The sequence below is a fragment of the Phyllobates terribilis genome, unplaced genomic scaffold, assembly GCF_046119375.1.
Source record: "Phyllobates terribilis strain yellow unplaced genomic scaffold, ASM4611937v1 Scaffold_2__4_contigs__length_985480577, whole genome shotgun sequence".
NCBI classification, from domain to species: Eukaryota; Metazoa; Chordata; class Amphibia; order Anura; family Dendrobatidae; genus Phyllobates; species Phyllobates terribilis.
In genome coordinates this window covers 608,777,715-608,798,451 of record NW_027362762.1, presented here as the reverse complement: position 1 = coordinate 608,798,451, position 20,737 = coordinate 608,777,715, and the positions used below count along the sequence as shown (strand labels likewise).

General features: G+C 46.1%; 1 protein-coding gene across 1 annotated transcript in view; it reads right to left on the bottom strand.

Moving 5' to 3' along the window:
• The window catches only part of ITPR3 (inositol 1,4,5-trisphosphate receptor type 3), a 373,063-nt gene that overhangs the window by 226,636 nt on the left and 125,690 nt on the right, over positions 1–20,737 (bottom strand). The window contains exon 14 of the mRNA XM_073666508.1: positions 8,978–9,119. Coding sequence (XP_073522609.1) covers positions 8,978–9,119 — 142 coding nt within the window. The remainder of the gene's footprint in view (positions 1–8,977; positions 9,120–20,737) is intronic.

Below are 20,737 nucleotides of genomic sequence, written 5' to 3'. Positions count from 1 at the left end.
TCGTAGAGGAAGTAGGGTATATTCGGCTATAAATTACCATGGACAAAAACTGTTTGAAGAAATAAAATGGGGAACCTTCTGATGAGACTACCATTCTCCTGTCGAATACATTTCGCAGGTTGGGAAGTCAGTAGAACTTAGATTACTGTGGACGAATCCGCAAATATTGATCAGTCCATGAACAGATACCTACACTGAGGCTGACCAGGATAGCGTTATATCTTGGAAGGAAAGAGAATTCTGGGTTCCGCATTGGAAATAAGACAATACCTTCCCTCCAGATTTCAGATGAAGAAGGAGAGGAGCCTTAGAGAATACCAAGACTCCAGGATCCAAATGAAGAAGGACGGTAGGCTAAAGTTCCTAGCTGAGAAGAGGAGAGATGACAGTCATCACAAATTTACTTCGGTCTGAAGGATCTTTTGCGAAGAATGAGAGTAGAAACCCACCAGTAGGCCAAGACTAAGAATATGCTCAGAAGAGAGAAAACCAGGGGGAAATTCAGAGCGATTGCATTCCGAAAAAGGAGAACCCTTCTGGACGAAAAAAGGGGGCGATTATCACCTGAAGATGTTCGAGCTCAAGCGGAAGTGTGCTCCGAGAAAAGTGCAAAGAATCTCAGAGCACATCGAAAAAGAGGAGTCCAGGACCAAATGTGTGATCCCTGTAAGGACACTGAGAAAGGTCTAAGCCGATGGCAACTCATAAGGCTTGTAGAGATTCTAGGAGTCTCCACAGTCCAGAAGAAATGCACTGGAGCAAATACAAGTGCACTGGGTGGAATAAATTAAATTATATATTCAACTCTTCCCCCTCTTGTTATAGGGTCCCACCTAGGACTCCAACTCGCATCACAGTATGCATCCTAATGTTCACAGGCTGTTGCTCTCACCACTGAGCTACAGCCCACAGTGGAAGGTCGTAGGTTCTATGGAATTAGCCGTTTTGGAGAGCGTTGTAAGGCACATCAGTACCTAAGCAGTAGATCCAGCAAGGAAAAATAGGTACTGTCCTACCCTGAATTGGGAGAAATATTCAGAACCTAGGACCCAAGAGCTGAATAACGACAGTCTGAAACCGAGAGTCAGGAAGTGCCCGAATGGCGAGAAAAGAGACATTGGAGGAAAAACTAGTTGATAAGAGAATGAGCGGTCCGACAGATGGCGAAAACAAGCACTGATTTCCTGCATCTTCTTGGGAAGACCTTGTCCAACCTCGACCATCTTAGAAAGGAAGGGAGCAGGGATCCTCACATGTGGGACCGCTTACCTTGGCATGAGCCGCAACTCGACAGATGATCACGAAGAGGAACGGGAAAAAAAATTGGTTGCTGTAAGAAAAACACAAACAAGGATCAAAACCTGTTCAGCGAGGTTCTACTAATCAAGGAGGGGACCCTGGGAGGACGCCTGGCGCTGGCAACAAGAATGCCTTGTGTAGGCAACGGAAAGAGTGGAGACCGGCTCACTGACAACCAGCTGGGCCCGAGTGCTGACCTTGTGCCCCACAGGGTCAGATTTAGGCAGGGATTACACAAATGGAATGAGCTGTCTTGGCGAGGCAGTGCTGGACATGGAAATCAAAATGTAAAAGATACTCGGAAGGACACAATTCTTGCCATAGGAAGAAACTCGTACTATGGTCGTTGCTGTAAAGGGTAAGGTGTTATCTGATCAAATTCTTGTGTGAGGAGGGAGCTCGTTCACATAACATTCAGAAATGGAATCCCAGGGCTAAATAGGCAATGGTACTTATGGATTTATCCTCGCTCTGTAGGAAATAAAAGGTAAGTGCCGAAAAAAACAGGCAAAGAACTCAGGTGGTGAGATCGCTCAAGCGCTCTTGGATTGCATTGCGCTCAGACGTGAGAATCATGGTAGATGTAGAATCTGACTCACTGGACAGAAGCCAGAACACTAAAAAAGCTGCTGCTATGATGGGACATGGCCATAGGTCCAAATAACAGGATGGTGGACAAGGCACATGGGATGCAACCGCAATCAGGGAGAGGTGCATGACAGGAAGGAGGTCTGACTTGCTGAATCGCGGACAGAGCCCCTGAAAAAAGGTACTGCAAGCGATCATTTGGGATATATGACAGATGAGTGACTGACCAGCTGGAAAGTAGACCAGGTATTTACAATGCTGCTGTGCTCGGCCATGTGGTTATCACTGCATAGTGGGCAGAACGTGAATGCCGGTGCAATCGGTCATGAGGTATGTGGTGGGTGGTGCGCCTGACTTACTGAATATTAAACAGGAACATGGACCTCTGCAGCTGACGCGCCCCCTAGGACCATGGGGTACTCGCCACAGAGTCGGTCGGTTCCTTGGGAATGTCACGGGGGTGTGACCTGGTCCGGGGCCCTAGGCGGTCAATAAAAAGGACAGTTTATTTAGGGGAAAAGTTTTGTGACGCCACCAGTGGTATGCAGCTATAGGTGTCTGCCGCTGCTGAAAGAGACCGCTGGGGCCGTTAGTGACGCAGCTGGGATGGATTTGCTCCCCACTGGTAACCGGGGCCCCAGAGCTACCGGTGCGGTTTATGTAGGGGATTGTGGATTTTGGGGTGCAGGACTGAGGGTGCAGATAATGACCAGATGACACAAGAATGGCGGTTTCCTCTACCTTTACTTGATGTTTGATGGTGCAGACCGGGGCACTGGTAACAGAAGGTAATGAAGATCCGGGCAGCTTAGAAGCAATTTGGGATCCACCTCGCCAGGTGGGGTTGTAGGCCTTCCTTCTGCGCTGTCCTCTTTGGCCCTGCTGCCTAAAGGTATGCTCCGGCCCTCTTTCCTGAGTTATCGTTAAATCCTGGTCTGTATGGCATGCAGCTCGAGCCTTTTACAGGTGTCGCTCCTTCGTGGCGGCTCCGTGCTCTAGTATGCTGCTAAGCCGCCGGGTGTTTGGTGGGGCCAGGAGACCTGCAGTCTCCTGCCCTCCGGATTTAGCTGCCGGGACTTCAGTACCCGAGCAACCACGTACTCCGGTGTCCAGTTTCTGGCGCATTTCTCTGGGGCGAGCTTGGTCACAGCTCCCCTCCCCAGGTTCTCCCTCATCTCTCTCCATCTCCAACTGACTTTTCTCACTACAACTGACTTTTCTAACTCCCGCCCCCGGGCTTTAATTTAAAGGGGAAGCTCCCCTGAAACCGGGTTAGAGCTCCTCCTTCTGGTCTGGAGCCAGGAAAAGTGTGGGATGCTGGTGTTACCTGATAAGGGGACCCCTCCTTGCTTCTAGGCATGGCATCACCCCCTGTGAGGGAGGCAATGCCAATGTGGAAACCGGACTCCTGGGGGGCCACACAGCAATCGACCGTCAGGTACTTGGTAGAAGGCGTTTCTGACTCACCTGGTAGAGGGCAGAACACTGGTACCGCTGCACCAGTTGACCATGAGGTACATGATAGAAGGTGTGCCTGACTCTCCTGGTAGCAGGCCGAACATAGGTGCCACTGCTGCAGTCGACCATGAGGTAGGTGATAGAAGGTGTTTCTGATTAGCCTGGTAGTGGGCAGAACACAGATACCGCAGCTGCAGTCTACCGTGAGGTACGTTATAGAAAGTGTATCTGACTCGCCTGGTAGCAGGTAGAACACTGGTACCGCTGCTGCAGTCGACTGTCAGGTACATGGTAGAAGGTGTGTCTGCCTCACACAGTAGTGGGCAGAACACTGGTACCGCTGCTGCTGTCGACCACGAGGCACATCTTATTCACTGAATAGAAAGAAACGTAGGTGGCTGCAGTCGACTATAAAGTACCTGGTAAGTGGTGCATCTGACTCACTGGATAGAGGACAGAGCACCAATACCACGGCTGCAATTGACTCTCAATACCCTGCGACTCACTCACCGTGGATAGAACCCAGGAGAAAAAGGGGCATATGAAGGAGCACTTTTGTGCTGCGGTCAAGGTCTGTATACCTGAATGCATTACACAGAATAGCATTCTCTGACGTCCAGCTGTGTTGTGCACTGCACCTAGTAGTCTGTCCTGAAGAATGTCCTGTCCTACCATATCTCCAGAGGACAGGGCAGCCGGGGCTTGGAGATCAGAAGGAGACTGCTGGTGAGCATGGAGCTTTAGTCAGCCGAGGGCAGGCCCAAACCCTGCAATAGTGTAGGCCTGGATGCAGCTCTCCTCTCTTCTCGGGTATCAAGGGAGCAAGACGTGCTGTGAATGGATGAGGACGGTGGGCGGGGAGCGCAGGAGAGACCAAGCGACTGATTGGCTGGGATGATCGGAGGCATGTCCCGGCCACACACTGATTGGTCGGGGTGACGGGGCATTGCCCGGACGTAGGAAAAGGCCCAGATCTGAGTCGGGGACTAAATTTTGTAACCAGACTGCCAGGGAGAACCAGCAGTCTGATCCCAGGAGGCCATGGTGATGAGGGCCAGGAAGGTTAGCTGGGGGAGGGCTCCTAAGGTTCTGGTATATAGATTCCCAAAAATGGTCGTCCCGGGTAGGAAGGAGTGGGCCTCATGAAAGCAAAAGGTCGGGCAGTTTCCCGCGCCGCTGAGAGAGGAGACAGGGAGTGTCTGCACCAGCAGAGAAAAAGCCCGCGCAATAAGAGGGAAAAAAGTGGGCAGGGCCCAGGGCTGGGGCTAGGCTGCATAGCAGCTGGGCCCTAGAGTAGGCAGAGAGGCTGGCGCAGGAGGAGGTGGCGCGCGGAGGACTAAAAAGGAAGGTGACGGGCAGGCCCTAAGGTCGGAACAGGCACACAAAACACATGTACACAAAATATAGAGCCCACACACATGCACCGCATCCATCTGTTGCCAATCTTCTTGTCCCCTCCAGTGAAGGAATAGAGTGATTGGGCCCTGTGGAAAAAAGGGGGTAGCTCTTCGTCTCTGCAGATGACTCATAAATACGATCAGACATCCAGACCTCACCGTCAAGAGGGCGGGAAGGCCGATAGCAGGACGTCCGATACTCGTGAAACCGTCAGGCTCTGGTAGGCGAGCGGGCAGGAGTGGGGGGCAGGACTGTCCTTCGGGTCACCTGAACACTCTTCATGTGTTAGGGGTTAAGGTCCTACCCAATAGACAGAGGAGGATACGGGGTGGCAGTTCACGCCATACTCATAGTCTCCACATGAGAGTACAGTGTGACTGTCGCACACTGTATCCCTCCAGAGGTAAAAGAAGAACCTTCTGAAAAAGAAAAAGGGAAAAAATCACTGGAAAACGACGAAAACCGAGGTAGATCTGGGTCTTGTCAAAGACCTGTGTCCACCTCCTACTGACACTAAGTGTTGGGAGGGCGGTTGCAAACAACTTTATTATAATGGAACGCAACTGACCCGGGGGTCCGCGATGCAGCCTGGTGGACTGCTGCCGAACACTTTCCGAGTGAAAAGGAAAGCAACCAACTTAAATGATAAACCCTTCCGTGTTACTGCACACTGGAACGGGTATAGCAATTCACACTATCTCCGTTAGCAGCACGAGAGATATGCGGTGAAAAACTATCTGTAGTCCTGTTACAGCACAGGGACTACACTGGCGGCGCTAGGATGCGTGTGTGACTACGCCGACGGGTACACGTGCCTCCAGCCGACGTGCTACCGGACTGAAGGGTACTACTCCACGTGGCTGACAGGCGATAGCCGTGGACAGGACGTCTGCAGGCTGCTCGGGGTGTTAGGGGACCCCTTTGGCAGAGCCAGACTGCTAGACGAAGCTACCTGCCTATTTCCACTACACCTGCCTATGGAAACTACGTGGAACACAGTCGTCCACAAAACAGCATCACTTGCTCAATGATCAGAGCGAGCCGCCATGTTTGTGGGCGGGCCTTTTAAATACTAAGCCCTGCCCACCGTCGCACCATTGGTGACGCCACCCATGGACCAATCAGGCGGTGCCAGGTCACCGGGTCAGGTGGTTGCCAAACCACCAATCACGGTCCGCCAGGTCACAGGCATGCTCAGTGCGGCGAATCCTGGACTTAGACTCCAAGAGCCCTGTCTCCCTCCGCAACCTATGCTTAACATTGCTAGGCACAAATAACCAAGAGACAATCTGTACATCTAGTGGACCAGCTAGGCGTTGGGGCTGACGATGATGCTGAACAGCATCAGCCCCAGCTGGACCAGAATGGGAGACCACAGAAGGTTCTGGACTCATTTTGAATCCAGCAACAGCCTGACGCCTAACACTAATCTAAACTAATTAACTTAATGCCAGTCAGTGGGGTGTACACTGCTGGGGAGGAGCTAACTTTTTGTGCATAGTGTCAGCCTCCTAGTGGCAGCAGCATACACCCATGGTTTCCTGTGTCCCCCAATGAAGCGATAGAGAAACGTTATTTTGTATTTTTTTTCTGATTGTGGTGTTCATTCCTCGGATTAATTATTTTTATATTTTGATACATCAGACTTTTTTGGACACACTGACACAATATATATTTTTTTGTTTTTTTTATTTTTATTTTTAATGGGGGAAAAGGGGTATGATTTAAACTTGTTTCTTTTTTTTATATTTTTTATACTTTTTATTTACATTTTACTTTATTTATTAGTCCCCTTAGAGGACTCAAACCTGCGATTATCTGATCGCTTGTACTATATACAGCAATACCACAGTAGTGCTGCATATAGAAAAAATCACAATCTCCACAGGCTGAGTTTCAAGGGAGCTCTGTAATGACAGGCACAGAGGTCTTCAACAGAACCCCTGCAAGGGGTGCCAACTTGAGTTTGTATTTTTCCTGGACATCTTATCAAAAAATCATACAGACAATATTTTTTATGGACACTTTGAAAATCTATAATAAATCATTATGATTATAAGTGATCCATGTTTGTAGACCATAATTCTGATATGGAGACATCAGCTGCATTCTCTATAAATTGTAAAATAATGATAATTAAAGTCAAAATCTGTATAATTTTCTTCAGCTTAAAAAAAAGCCTTAACAGAAGCCTTAACATTTTTTTACACACAGGGCAAAAAAGTACCCTACTTTTACGAACTGTCCTGAAATTTCTGTACGGTTGGCAAACCTGCCCCCGGCTGTCCTAGCAACCCATCAGTGCCCTGCGAGCATGTCACAGGAGCACTGATGGGTGCAAACAATGATGCGCCCCCATGCCGGTGCGCTGTTAATGTCTCTGTCAGAGTCAGACATTGGCATTTACAATGTTAATAGCTCTGCTCGCTGGTGTTAGAGTCAGGTCCTAGTTGTAAGACACAGCCATTACTTAGTGGTATGTGGCAAGCTCATCCCATGAGCACACTCCATACACTCAGTACTGACTTGCGGCGTACATGTATGGCGGATATCGGTAAGGGGTAAACTAAACGCTCTTGATAAAGTGTTCATCATCATGACCATCTCTATAGAAGCAGAAGTTTTGGCAGTTTGTTGGTGTGGACCATTCAGTGTGTTGACACAATGCCAAGGAGGAAAGACATCAGCAATGATCTTAGAGAAGAAATTGTCCATCAATATGGGAAGGGTTATAGGCCATTTCCATTTAATTTCAATCTATCATTCTATAGTGAGAAAGATTATTCACAAGTGGAAAACATTCAAGACACTTGCCAATCTTCCCAGGAGTGAATGTCCTAGCAAACTCACTCTAAGGTCAGATTGTGTACGGCTTAGAGAAATTGCACAAAATCCATTCGCTATAGATCAGACTTTAAAGGTCTCAGCATGTTAAATGTTCAAATTCGAGATAGCAGAATTAGAAAAAGATTAAACAAGTATGGGTTGTTTGGAAGGGTTGCCAGAAGCAAGCCTCTTTTTTCTAAAAAGTCCAGCGCAACACTGCTAAAATTTGCAAAATTACATGTGAACAAACAGCAAGGATTCTATAACAATGTCCTATGGACAGATGGGATCTAAGTGGGGATGTTTGCCAACAATGCCCTGTGCCACATTTGGCAAAAAACAAGCACAGCATACCAACACAATCACTGTCAAGCAAAGTTGTGGAAGGGTGATATTTTGGTGCTTGTTTTGCTGTAGCTGATTTGACCTGAGGTCCTCTGCATACCAAGTATTTTAGAGTTAAATGTGAGGGCATCTATCTAAAAGCTGAAGCTTGGCTGTAACTGGATCATGCATCTGGACAATGATGTGAAGCACACCAGCAAATCTACATCAGAATGGCTGAAAAAGAAAAAAAATCAAGGTGTTGCAATGACCTAGTTAAAGTCTAGACCTCAACCCAATTGAAATGCTGTAGTGGGACCTATAGAGAACTGTGCATAAACGAATGCCAATAAACCTCAATGAACTTAAACAACGTTGTGAAGAAGAATGGGCAAGAATTCCTTAGATACCGTCTGACGCCTCTCGCCCAGCCAAACCAGAACTCACACTTTGCACTGACGAGGGGCAGTACCCCAAAACACAGTATCTGCAAATTGAGTTTCTGGTTCTGGCTTTTATCCTAAGTCATGTGATAAGGCTCGTTAAAGGGTCACTATTGACTTTTAGGATTGCTACTTCCTGTACAGTAGGTGGCACTAGAGTCCTAGTCCTCTTCCTCTCTGAAGAGACAATTTCCATGACAATGTGAGAGACTGAAAATCATATAGAAATCAATTATTGCTACCATAAGTCGTTATACAAGCTATTGATTATGGGGTGTACTTAATTTTTCACACACTGCTTCTACACTTTGACCTAGTTTTTGCTAATTAAATAATGACGAGTAATTTGTCATGTGTTGCCGCTCATCAGAGGTTGTACCAAACTAATTTTAAAACCTTCTAAGGACCAGATAATTTGTTTTATTATATCCTTATATGGAAAACTATAGAATCAAAGTAATATGTATTTAACTTTTCTTATGACTGTATTATAATATACCAATAAGGAAGAAAAATAAACATGAACAAAAAGATAAATTAAAAACAAAAACAATAAGAGACAGCAAAAGTCATAAAATGTAAAAGAAGGGAATCAAATCCCAAAAAACACAATAAATATAAATAATATTAATTTATCCAACCTGCTTAAGTATGTTCTGCTCCCTCATGAGCTTTTGACGCTCTCTGTTGGGCTTGGAAATCACTATCTCCAACACATTTTGACCATTGTTTGGAACATCCACCACAAAGAAAACCAAATCTTCTAAGAGTTTGATGGCAAATCTTAAAAATATACAACCTGATTGTTAGATTCACATTTTTACAATACACTGAAAAAAAAATGTCAACTGTATTATACAAAGTCATTGTATATACTTATATTATGGCGGTATAAGGCATATTGGGGATTATGAAACATGACAATCAAGGGTAACACAGGCTAGTGGAGACCTGGCACAAAAATTGAGTGTCCACGCACAAAAAATCCACATTTTCCTAACCAAATGTGCTAAATGTAATAGTTTGGTCAGTTTGGCTGAGTTCACATCAATATGTGATTTCTCGGCCAGTCAAGTGTGCAATCCATGTGCAGCTCCATGAGCGTGTCCATCTCACGAACGGGTCCAGGAGCTATCTGCCATTAAAATTAGCACTGCCTAGCTCACAAAACAGATGAGACTAGTGCATGCTGTGATTTCTTCCACAAGGACACGTAAAATCGTTAATATGAACTAGTATTTTATTGTGATGTCAACGTGCAGTCTGTTTTGTCTGAATATATATAGATGATGCAGCCATATGTACGGCCATGAAAACATGTTGGCCCAGGAAACTCGCATAAAACACTTTGAATAACGGCAATTTTTGTGCAATGCAGGGATGCGCTAAAATTTTATGCCTTTTGACATTTCCATGTCAGTTTTAGGCAGCTCCATCTGAATAGGCAAACCGGGGCAGTATGGGGTGTAGCCTTATAACATGACTTAGGATATAAGCAAGAACCAGAAACTCAATTATATATGCTATGTCATGTGATAAGGCTCCTTAAAGGGTCACTATTGACTTTTAGGATTGCTACTTCCTGTAGGTGGCAATAGAGTTCTGATCCTCTTCCTCTCTGAAGAGACAATTTGCATATTTCCAGAGGAGCATGGCAGCTTTAAAAGTCTCCTCACCGTGACATGCTTAAGTCGATCGCAGATTTCCAGGAGCAAGTGGAGGTAAGCGCGGCTTACTTACCTCCTCTCCGTCATCCTGCGCTGTCTGTGTCAGGTCCCAGTAGTTGTCATGGTAACCCAATGTCATCATGATGACATCCAGGTCACCAGGCAGCAGGAAGTTATTTTGATCATGCGCAGAGCGTGATCAAAGTACCTTCTGCCTTTTCAGCGCTGACAGCCTGGATAGCATAGAGATGCTCCTGCATCTCTATGCTATACAGGATCAGACTGCAAAAAGTGAAAGTCCCATAGTGGGAGTATCAGAAAGTGAAAAAAAAAAAGTAAAAATATTTACGAGTTGACGTATAAAACTGTCCCACTAGTTAACCCCTACACGGTAAAAAATAAAAAAAAACAACTAAGCAAACAACGATGCTTTATCATCATACCGCCAAACAAAAAATGGAATAAAATGTGATCAAAAAGACAAATGTAAATAAAAATGGTACCGCTGAAAAAGTCATCTTGTCCCGCAAAAAATAAGCCGCCATACAGCTCCAAAGGCCGAAAAATAAAAAAGTTATAGCTCTCAGACTAAAGCGATACAAAAAAAAATATTTTTTCTATAAAATAGTTTTTATTGCGTAAAAACACCAAAAACATTAAAAAAAAAACTATATAAACGTGGTATCGCTGTAAACATACTGACCCAAAGAATAAAGCTACCTTATCAATTTTACCACACGCGGATCGGCATAAAAAAAAAAACAATTCCTGAATTGTTGGTTTTTGTTTATTCTGCCTCCCAAAAATTGGAATCGAAAGCGATCAAAAATGCCACGTCCCCGAAAATGGTATCGATAAAAACGTCAACTTGCACTGCAAAACACAAGCCATCACATGATTCTTTGGCCGAAATATGGAACAATTATAGCTCTCAAAATATGGTGATGCAATAACTAGTCTTCGCAAAAAAAAAAAGGGTTTTTAAGTGTGTGACAGCTGCCAATCATAAAAACCCGATATGAATTTGGTATCGCTGTAATTGCACCGACCGGAAGAATAAAGTTGTCTAATCACTTATACCGCACGAAGAAAGGCGTAAAAAATAAAAGCTAGGGTTAGGGTTGTGCTAGGTGTAGGGTTGTGCTAGGGTTAGGGTTAAAGTTAGGGTTGTGCTAGGGTTAGGGTTGTGCTGGGGTTAGGGTAGTATTGGGGTTGAGATTTTTTCAAAAGTAATGAAAAAAAAATGATGACGATATGGTGACTAGTGTTGAGTGCAAGTGCTTGCTACTTGAGTTTACATCCCATGCACCGAGTATCGTGAGTGCTCGAGTGACATGCCCGACAGAATGAATAAAAGGGTTAAAATACTGTAACATGCCCGGCTGTGTGGTGTTATTTACTTAGCCTGAAGGTTTAATTACCTTGAGATTAACATTGCTGTGACTAGATGGAAACATGAGCCCTGGTCTAACTCCGCCCCCTCCTGTGATAAGCAGCTCACAGTCTATAGCTGTGCCACAGAGAGCCTGGTGTGGGTAGTGTTATATTTCTCAGCTCTGCTGAATTGCTAAATCTAAAAACCTCTGACTGTGTCAGAATGGCTGCACCCAGTAAGTTATACATCATTGATTCAGGGTCTCTTTGCCTACATCATGCTGCTGTCAGCAAATACCTGCTGACAGATTCCCATTAAGCATTCATACCACTACAGTTGGATATATTATATAAGCCAATAGTATCTGCACTGCTCATATTTGGAGAACAGGTGTGCTGTGACCCGTTCCCAAATCCCAACTTCTCCAGATAGATGAATGCAGAGGCGTATCTGGGGGGGGAGCAGCCGGGGCATGTGCCCTGGGCGCAGCCGGCAGTGGGGAGCAGTCGGACTGCTTAATGCGGCTGGCCGATGTGTCTCCCCCAATGGCAGCATTCTGCCGCCCCCGGACTGGGAGTCGGCAGTTCTCTGAGCAGGCTGTCAAGCTACAGCGTGTCGGCTCCCAGCGTTGAAGCTCTGACCTCAGGTCATGTGATCACGCTGCTGATGTCGCTCACCGGCGCTGCAGCTGCAGAGGTGCACATTGGTGGAAAGTGCTCTGTGCTTCAGAGCTGAGGACACCAAAGATGGAATGGAGGTGAAGATTCATTATGGGGGGTGATTTATTGTATGGCGGGGGGGTGATTTATTGTATGGCTGGGGGATGATTTATGCTATGACTGGGAGGGTGATTTACTATGTGGGTCATTTACTATGGCGGGTGATTTATCGTATGGCTGGGGGGTGATTTATGGTATGGCTGGGAGCTGATTTACTATGGAGGGTGATTTATGGTATGGCTGGGAGGAGATTTTTTTGTATGGCTAGGGGGTAATTTACTATGGGGGGTGATCTTTGGTATGTCTGGGGGGTGATTTATGGTATGGCTGGAGAGTGTCACGGGTGTGTCAGAGATGATAGACAGTCGCCCTTCAGTTGGTTGCAGAAGGTCTCTACGTTTGGCATTACAGACATCTTCTTAGGACCAAGCTGTCTCTAGGACCAAGAGGCTACCTCCCTCTGGCTAATTTGCTCCCTGGCCTGGGTGTATAAATACCTGGTGTGTATGAGAGGGAGGTGTCGGCGATAGTCATTACTTCTTGTGAGGCTTTAGCAAGAGCAGTACTTCGTCCTCTCTGGAGCTTGAGGCCGTGTGCGCATTTGTTTGGAGTCGTCTAAAGCTAAGCAATTCCCCCCATTTGCCTACCCTTGTTGTCAATAGAGTTTAGTGGAGATCGACTAGTGCTCATCTCCTTCCTTCCCTAACCTTAGCTATATGCCAGGGAAAGTCAGGGAGAGGCACGCGTGTGGCGATTGGTGAAGAGCCAATATAGGGACGGTGGTTGAGACAGAGTGACACTAGACCAGACTAGGTCTCCACTCCCCCCTTTCCCTATTGTCTGGGTTCCTTTCCCTTTGTGTTGCACTAAGTCTTTCCCACACCTTCCGTGACAGAGAGTGATTTACTATGGGAGTGATTTACTATCGGGGGTGATTTATGGTATGGCTGGGAGGTTATTTACTATGGGGGATGATTTATGGTATGGCTGGGGGTTGAATTACTACGGGGGGGTGATTTATGGTATGGCTGAAGGATGATTTATGGTGTGGCTAGGGGGTGACTTATGGTATGTCTAGGGGATGATTTATGGTATGGCTAGGGGGTGATTTACTGTGGGTGGTGATATATGGTATGGCTGGGGAAGATTTATTATATTTCTGGGGGGAGATTTATTGCATGGCTGGGGGAAGTTTTAGTGTGGGGGGGAGATTTATTGTATGGATGAGGGGGGGGTTTATTGTATGGCTGAGGGGAGATTTATTATATTGTTGGGGGGAGATTTAGTGTGGGGGAGAGATTTGGTGTGGAGAGAGGAGTAGGAGAGATTGTGTGTGTGGGTGATTGGTGCGGACACAGAAGGGGGAGAATGGGTGCGTACACACAATATTGGGAGCGAAGAAAGGTAATGTGATGTGTGCAGACACAGTATGGGGAATTGGTGGGGGGGGTGTGTGAGGGTAAATTTATGAAGAGACAGTATGGTTAGCAGGGGGATGTGAGAGAAGACAGTATGAGGAGGAGGGGGGAATAATGGGGGGAGAAAAGTGTGAGTGGGCACAGAATGGAGACTGAGTAGTGTTGGGTGTGTAGTATGGGGTGACAGTGTAAGGGCACAGCCAGGAAGGGACAGTATGCCAAGGAGGGGGAGTGTGATGATGAGTCACAGTATAGAGAATGGGCCCTATAGGGGGACACAGTGTGAGAGGACCGTGTGAAGAGGGGGCCCAGTATGGAAAGGAGAGGGCAGTGTGGAGAGCATGTAACATAAGAGGGACAGTGTGGGGGTCATATTTTGCGCAGGGAATATAATGAGGGGCAATTATTTATTCAAGGGCTCAGCATAGGGAAGATATTTTTATTCAGGAGCATTATAATGACTCAGCTATCTTTAAGGGCATCGTGTGGGGATGTGCTGCAGAAGACCGGAGAAGATGGAAGTCTGCAGAGATGAGCTGTGAATGAGAAAAGTCATCATGGCGTCTGGACAAGATGAAGAAACGAAAGAGAACGACTCCAGAGACAACGTCATCTATCAGGTACCTGGACGTAAATGTTTTTTGTGATACGGACTAATTCTCATATTTTTATTTACACTACAGTTCAAAAGTTTGGGGTCACCCAGATAATTTTGTGTTTTCCATGAAAACTCATACTTTTATTTATCAAATGAGTTGCAAAATGATTAGAAAATATAGTCCAGACATTGACAAGGTTAGAAATAATGATTTTTATTTGAAAGAATAATTTTCTCCTTCAAACTTTGCTTTCGTCAAAGAATGCTCCCTTTGCAGCAATTCCAGCATCGCAGACCTTTGCCATTCTAGCTGTTAATTTGCTGAGGTAATCTTGAGAAATTCCCCCCCCCCGTGCTTCCTGAATCCCCTCCCACAAGTTGGATTGGCTTGATGGGCATTTTTTGAGTATCATACGGTCAAGCTGCTCCCACAACAGCACAATGGGGTTGAGATCTGGAGACTGCACTGGCCACTCCATTACAGCTAGAATACCAGCTGCCTCCTTCTTCCCTAAATAGTTCATGCATAATTTGGAGGTGTGCTTTGGGTCATTGTCCTGTTGTAGGATGAAATTGGCTCCAATCAAACGCTGTCCACAGGGTATGGCTGTTATGATCTGCTACAGAGACTAAGGAAAGACAGGAGAACTGTCCCTACAATAGAACTAAACTAGATCCCTACGATGTAATGGGGAACCTGATCCTGCGATCAGACCCGCTAAAGTCCTCGGCTAGTCTGTACGAAGACCTATAGATGTGAGGGAGGGATCCCTACAAGAACTAGGGACTGGGATAAGTTGGACACCTCCTAGCAGAAATAGTAGCAGTCAAAGACAAACACACAACAAAAAGCATAGAGGTCAGAAGACCTAGCAAAACTAACAGAGAACGGCAACAGAGCACCAAGCTAGCTCAAGAGTAGTAAATACAATGAAGTCCAGCAAGACCAGGAGGGCGGAGCCGGATTAAATAGGCAAAAATGGTCATGTGACCAGCAAACTAAAAAAAAACTAACAGGAGAGTTCTAACAGTACCCCCTCTTCTAAGAGGATCCTCCGGATCCCCTATGCCCAGGCTTACCAGGAAACCTCCTGTGAAACGCTCTGACAAGTCTGGAAGCAGAAACATCATCCGCCCTCACCCATGAGTTATCCTCAGGTCCGAAACCCTTCCAAGCGACGAGATACTGCAAACTCCCTCTATACCGTCTAGAATTTAGGATGCGGGAAATTTCATATTCCCCGTCCTCCACCACCGGAGGAACAGTGGCAGAGGCGTCACCATCCGACACATCAGCTTTTTTCAACAGAGAAACATGAAACACCGGGTTAATCTTCCAGGACGTAGGAACCTCCAACCTAACAGCAGATTGGTTAACTATCTGAAGCACCTTAAAGGGCCCTACGAACTTGGGACCCAATTTTTTAGAAGGAATCCTCAATCGCAGATTCTTAGAGGACAACCAAACCATGTCACCAACAGCAAACAAAACCTCTTGCCGTTTCCTATCAAAGTACCTCTTAGATTTTTTGTTAGCCTCCTGAAGATTACCACGCACATCCATCCAAACTCTCTCCAAATCACCGGAAAAACTCTCCTCCTCAGGCACAGCCGAAACCAATTTGGAGAATGACCCAAAAGACGGAGGTCTCCCAGAACAACAAAAAAAAGGAAAACACCCAGCAGAAGAGGATGTATGGTTGTTAAGAGCAAATTCAGCAAGTGGCAGAAACTCAGACCACCCCTCTTGATTGTCTGCCACAAAACAACGCAAGAACTGCTCAACATCCTGGTTCTTCCTTTCTGTCTGGCCATTAGACTCAGGATGATATCCAGATGAAAATGACAAATGAACTCCCAACCTGTCACAAAAGGCACGCCAAAAACGAGCCATGAACTGAGGTCCCCTATCAAAAACAATGTCAGTAGGAACACCATGGAGTCTGACAATATCCTTGACAAAGGCCTTAGCGAGTGTCTTAGCGCAAGGCAGTTTGATGAAGGGAACCAAGTGACACATCTTGCAAAAACGGTCCACGACCACCCAGATGACCGTGAAACCTTCAGAGGGGGGAAGGTCAGTAATAAAGTCCATAGCCAGATGTGTCCAAGGTGCACTAGGAACCTCCAGAGGGCAAAGCAACCCCGCAGCAGGAGCATGCGAAGACTTGGATCTAGCACACACAGTACATTGGCGCACCCACTTAATGACTTCCTTCTGCCATCCAGGCCACCAAAAACTGCGACCCACAAGTCTCTTGGTCTCAGAAATTCCTGGATGACCTGCCAACCGAGACTCATGACACTCAACAAACAAATGTCTCCTAAAGGTCCTAGGCACAAACAACCTCCCATGGGGAGTGTTAGATGGGGCATTCTCCTGAGCTTTAAGAATCTCATCCTCCAAAACGGAGTCCAAAGCAGCAATCACAACACCTTCTTGTAAAATGCTCTCCTCTTCCTCCTCAACACCGACCATGGGAGAAAAGCTGCGAGACAAAGCATCCGCTTTAACATTCTTGGTACCCGGGATGTAAGTAACGGAAAAATTAAACCGTGACAAAAAAAGTGCCCACCTAGCCTGACGGGCATTCAAGCGCTTGGCAGCATCAAGATAGATCAGATTTTTATGATCAGTGAAAACCTGAATGGGAAATTCAGCACCTTCCAAGAGGTGACGCCAGTGTTCAAATGCGAGTTTAATCGCCAGCAATTCCCGATTACCAATATCGTAATTAAGTTCAGTCTCAGAAAATTTTTTTGAAAAAAAGGCACAGGGATGTACTCCATCCTTGTTTTCCTGAGACAACACCGCACCGACCCCCACCGAAGAAGCATCAACCTCAACCAAAAACGGCTTAGTCACATCAGGCTGCATAAGGATGGGAGCAGAGGTGAACCTCTCCTTTAGAAACACAAAAGCTTCAATGGCCTCAGAAGTCCACTGAACCGCATTAGCACCTTTCCTGATGAGATCGGTCAGCGGTTTGACAATAATAGAAATTTTTTTTAGGAATTTTCTGTAATAATTGGCGAAACCCAAAAACCTCTGTATCGATTTCAAACCAATAGGCCTAGGCCATTCCTGCACAGCTTGAACTTTAACCGGGTCCATCTCAAAACCTTCACTGGAGATAATGTAGCCCAAAAAACTAATTCTCTGTACAGCGAACTCACATTTCTCCAGCTTAGCAAAAAGCGAATTGTCCATTAATAACTGTAATACCTCAGGTACGCTCCGCCAATGAGACTCCAGATCAGGCGAATAAATCAGAATGTCATCCAAATACACAACCACATTTTTGCCGATTAAAGGTCTAAGGATGTCATTAATAAGATTCTGAAAAAATGCTGGAGCATTGGTAAGACCAAAAGGCATAACCAGATTCTCAAAATGACCCACAGGAGTGTTAAAAGCAGTCTTCCATTCATCACCCTCCTTCATGCGCAACAAATTGTATGCCCCCCGGAGATCAATTTTAGAGAACCACTTGGCCCCCACTAACTGGTTAAATAAATCAGGAATCAATGGCAGTGGGTAAGGATTGCGTACAGTAATTTTATTAATCTCACGAAAGTCCAGACAAGGACGTAAACCACCATCTTTTTTTTTTACAAAAAAAAATCCAACAGCCACAGGAGACTTGGAAGGCCTAATGTGACCGGCGGCCAAGCTTGTCTGTATGTATTCCTCCAAAGCCTTTCTCTCAGGAATAGTAAGATTAAATAAACGACTTTTAGGAAGAGTCGCTCCAGGGACAAATTGAATGGTACAATCATAGTCTCTATGGGGAGGCAAAATTTGTGACTCCTCTTCAGAAAAAACTCTCCAAAAATCCTGAATAGGTACAGGTAATTCACCTTTATCCACAGCAGCAATACGTCCGTTACAACACTTGTCATAGCACTTAGGGCTCCAGGACTTAATTTCATTGGTAGACCAATCCAGTACAGGATTGTGCAATTTTAACCAGGGTAACCCCAATATTACTGGAGAAGGCAAATTATCCAATACCACCAAATCCAAATTTTCTTGGTGAATACCATTAATAGTGAGGGGAAATTCACAGACCTTATGAGTAACACTCTTCAAGGGAGAGCCATCAACAGAAACCACAGCAATAGGGGATGACAAAGTTTTAGGTTCTAATCTAAGTTTTTCCAAGAATCCCCCATCAATCACATTCAGAGTAGAACCACAATCCACAAATACCCGAAATTCAATTAATTCATCCTGAGCAGCAGTAGTGGCAGATAGGAATACTCCCTTAGAATTTAAACAGGCAATACGGGCATAACTGACCATTTTTTTTTCTTTCTTCATACGAAGCACACAGTTCTTAATAAAATGACCAGAATTTCCGCAATAGAAGCACAAGCCTTCAGAAAGTCTGCGGTCTTTTTCCTGAGAGCGGGGTGTCATCGCCCCAATCTCCATCGGCTCTCCATTGTCAGCACAGACCCTCTCAGGACTCGGAGCTGACATAGCAGAGGATTTGCTCTCATTAACCCTTGCACGCAGTCTCCTGTCCACCCGTATAGCTAATTGCATTGCCTCCTGCAAGTTTCCAGGTGTGGGATAAGCAATCAGTAAATCCTTAATCCTTTCACCTAGCCCTGCAAGAAACAAGCTTTTCAAAGCTGAATCGTTCCACCCCACCTGGGCAGACCACCGACGGAAGTGAGAACATTATTTTTCCACATTACCTGATCCCTGCCTCAAACGTCTCAATTCAGACTCAGCAGATGAGACACGATCAGGATCATCATACAACAAACCCAAAGCAGAAAAAAACTATCCACTGATCTAAAGCACGGATCACTAGGTTGGAGAGAGAAGGCCCAACTCTGAGGATCTTTGCGCAAAAGTGACATTATGAACCCTATGCACTGTGATTCATCACCAGAGGATCCGGGTCTCAAACGAAAATACAATAAACAAGCATTTTTAAAAGAAAAAAAATCTTGTTGTTCGCCAAAAAATAGATCAGGCAGACGTACCTTTGGTTCCACAAAATGCGCTCCAGAACAGCTACTCACGTGTTGTTGGAGCTCGGCCACCTCCAGAGAGAGTCCCTGCAAGCATTGAGCCAAACCTTGAACCGAGACCATGATGGAAAACTGGAGGTCTTTCCTTAGAGAAAATTTTTTTTTTTCTTTCAGGGCTGGACTTACTGTTATGATCTGCTACAGAGACTAAGGAAAGACAGGAGAACTGTCCCTACAATAGAACTAAACTAGATCCCTACGATATAACGGGGAACCTGATCCTGCGATCAGACCCGCTAAAGTCCTCGGCTAGTCTGTACGAAGACCTATAGATGTGAGGGAGGGATCCCTACAAGAACTAGGGACTGGGATAAGTTGGACACCTCCTAGCAGAAATAGTAGCAGTCAAAGACAAACACACAACAAAAAGCATAGAGGTCAGAAGACCTAGCAAAACTAACAGAGAACGGCAACAGAGCACCAAGCTAGCTCAAGAGTAGTAAATACAATGAAGTCCAGCAAGACCAGGAGGGCGGAGCCGGATTAAATAGGCAAAAATGGTCATGTGACCAGCAAACTAAAAAAAAACTAACAGGAGAGTTCTAACAATGGCATGGCGTTGCAAAATGGAGTGATAACCTTCCTTATTCAAAATCCCATTTACCTTGAACAAATCTCCCACTTTACCAGCACCAAAGCAACCCCAGACCATCACATTACCTCCGCCATGCTTGACAGACGGCGTCAGGCACTCTTCCAGCATCTTTTCAGTTTTTCTGCGTCTCACAAATGTTCTTCTGTGTGATCCAAACACCTCAAACTTTGATTCGTCTGTCCATAAAACTTTTTTCCAATCTTCCTCTGTCCAATATCTGTGTTCTTTTGCCCATATTAATCTTTTCCTTTTATTATCCAGTCTCAGATATGGCTTTTTCTTTGCCATTTTGCCCTGAAGGCCAGCATCCCGGAGTCGCCTCTTCACTGTAGACGTTGACACTGGCGTTTTGCGTGTACTATTTAATGAAGCTGCCAGTTGAGGAGCTGTGAGGCGTCGATTTCTCAAACTAGAGACTCTAATGTACTTGTCTTATTGCTCAGTTGTGCAGCGGGGCCTCCCAATCCTCTTTCTACTCAGGTTAGAGCCTGTTTGTGCTCGCCTCCTGTAGCATCGGCGTCTCTGCCCCGTTCTAGGCAGAGACGCCGTCCCTCTCACCTCCCCGCTCCTGGCGCGGCGTCCTCCAGCGCTGCTCTCCCCGCTGCTTCCGGCACGCGCTCCTTCCCCGGCAGTGTGCTTAGGGCGCGCGCGCGCGCGCGCTCCCCCTCTCTTAAAGGGACCGCGCGCGCCGTCCTAAGGAGTCCCCGGCCAATTGCCGGAGGACCTCCCATATAAAAGGCACCTCCTCCAAAATGGAGGTGCCCGAGCAATGTTGTAGCACTGTTCACTACTCTGCTTCAGCCCTCAGGTCCCGTTGCCAGTTACCTGCCAGATACCTGCCAGATTCCTGCCAGTCTGCTGTCTAATTCCTGCCTGATATCCTGCTACCTGCCTGCTAGCCTGAGGTCCGACGGTCTGCCTTACTACTCCTGTCAGTCTGTCTATGGACCAGCTTGCCCGCTCACCTGGGAGCGCACATC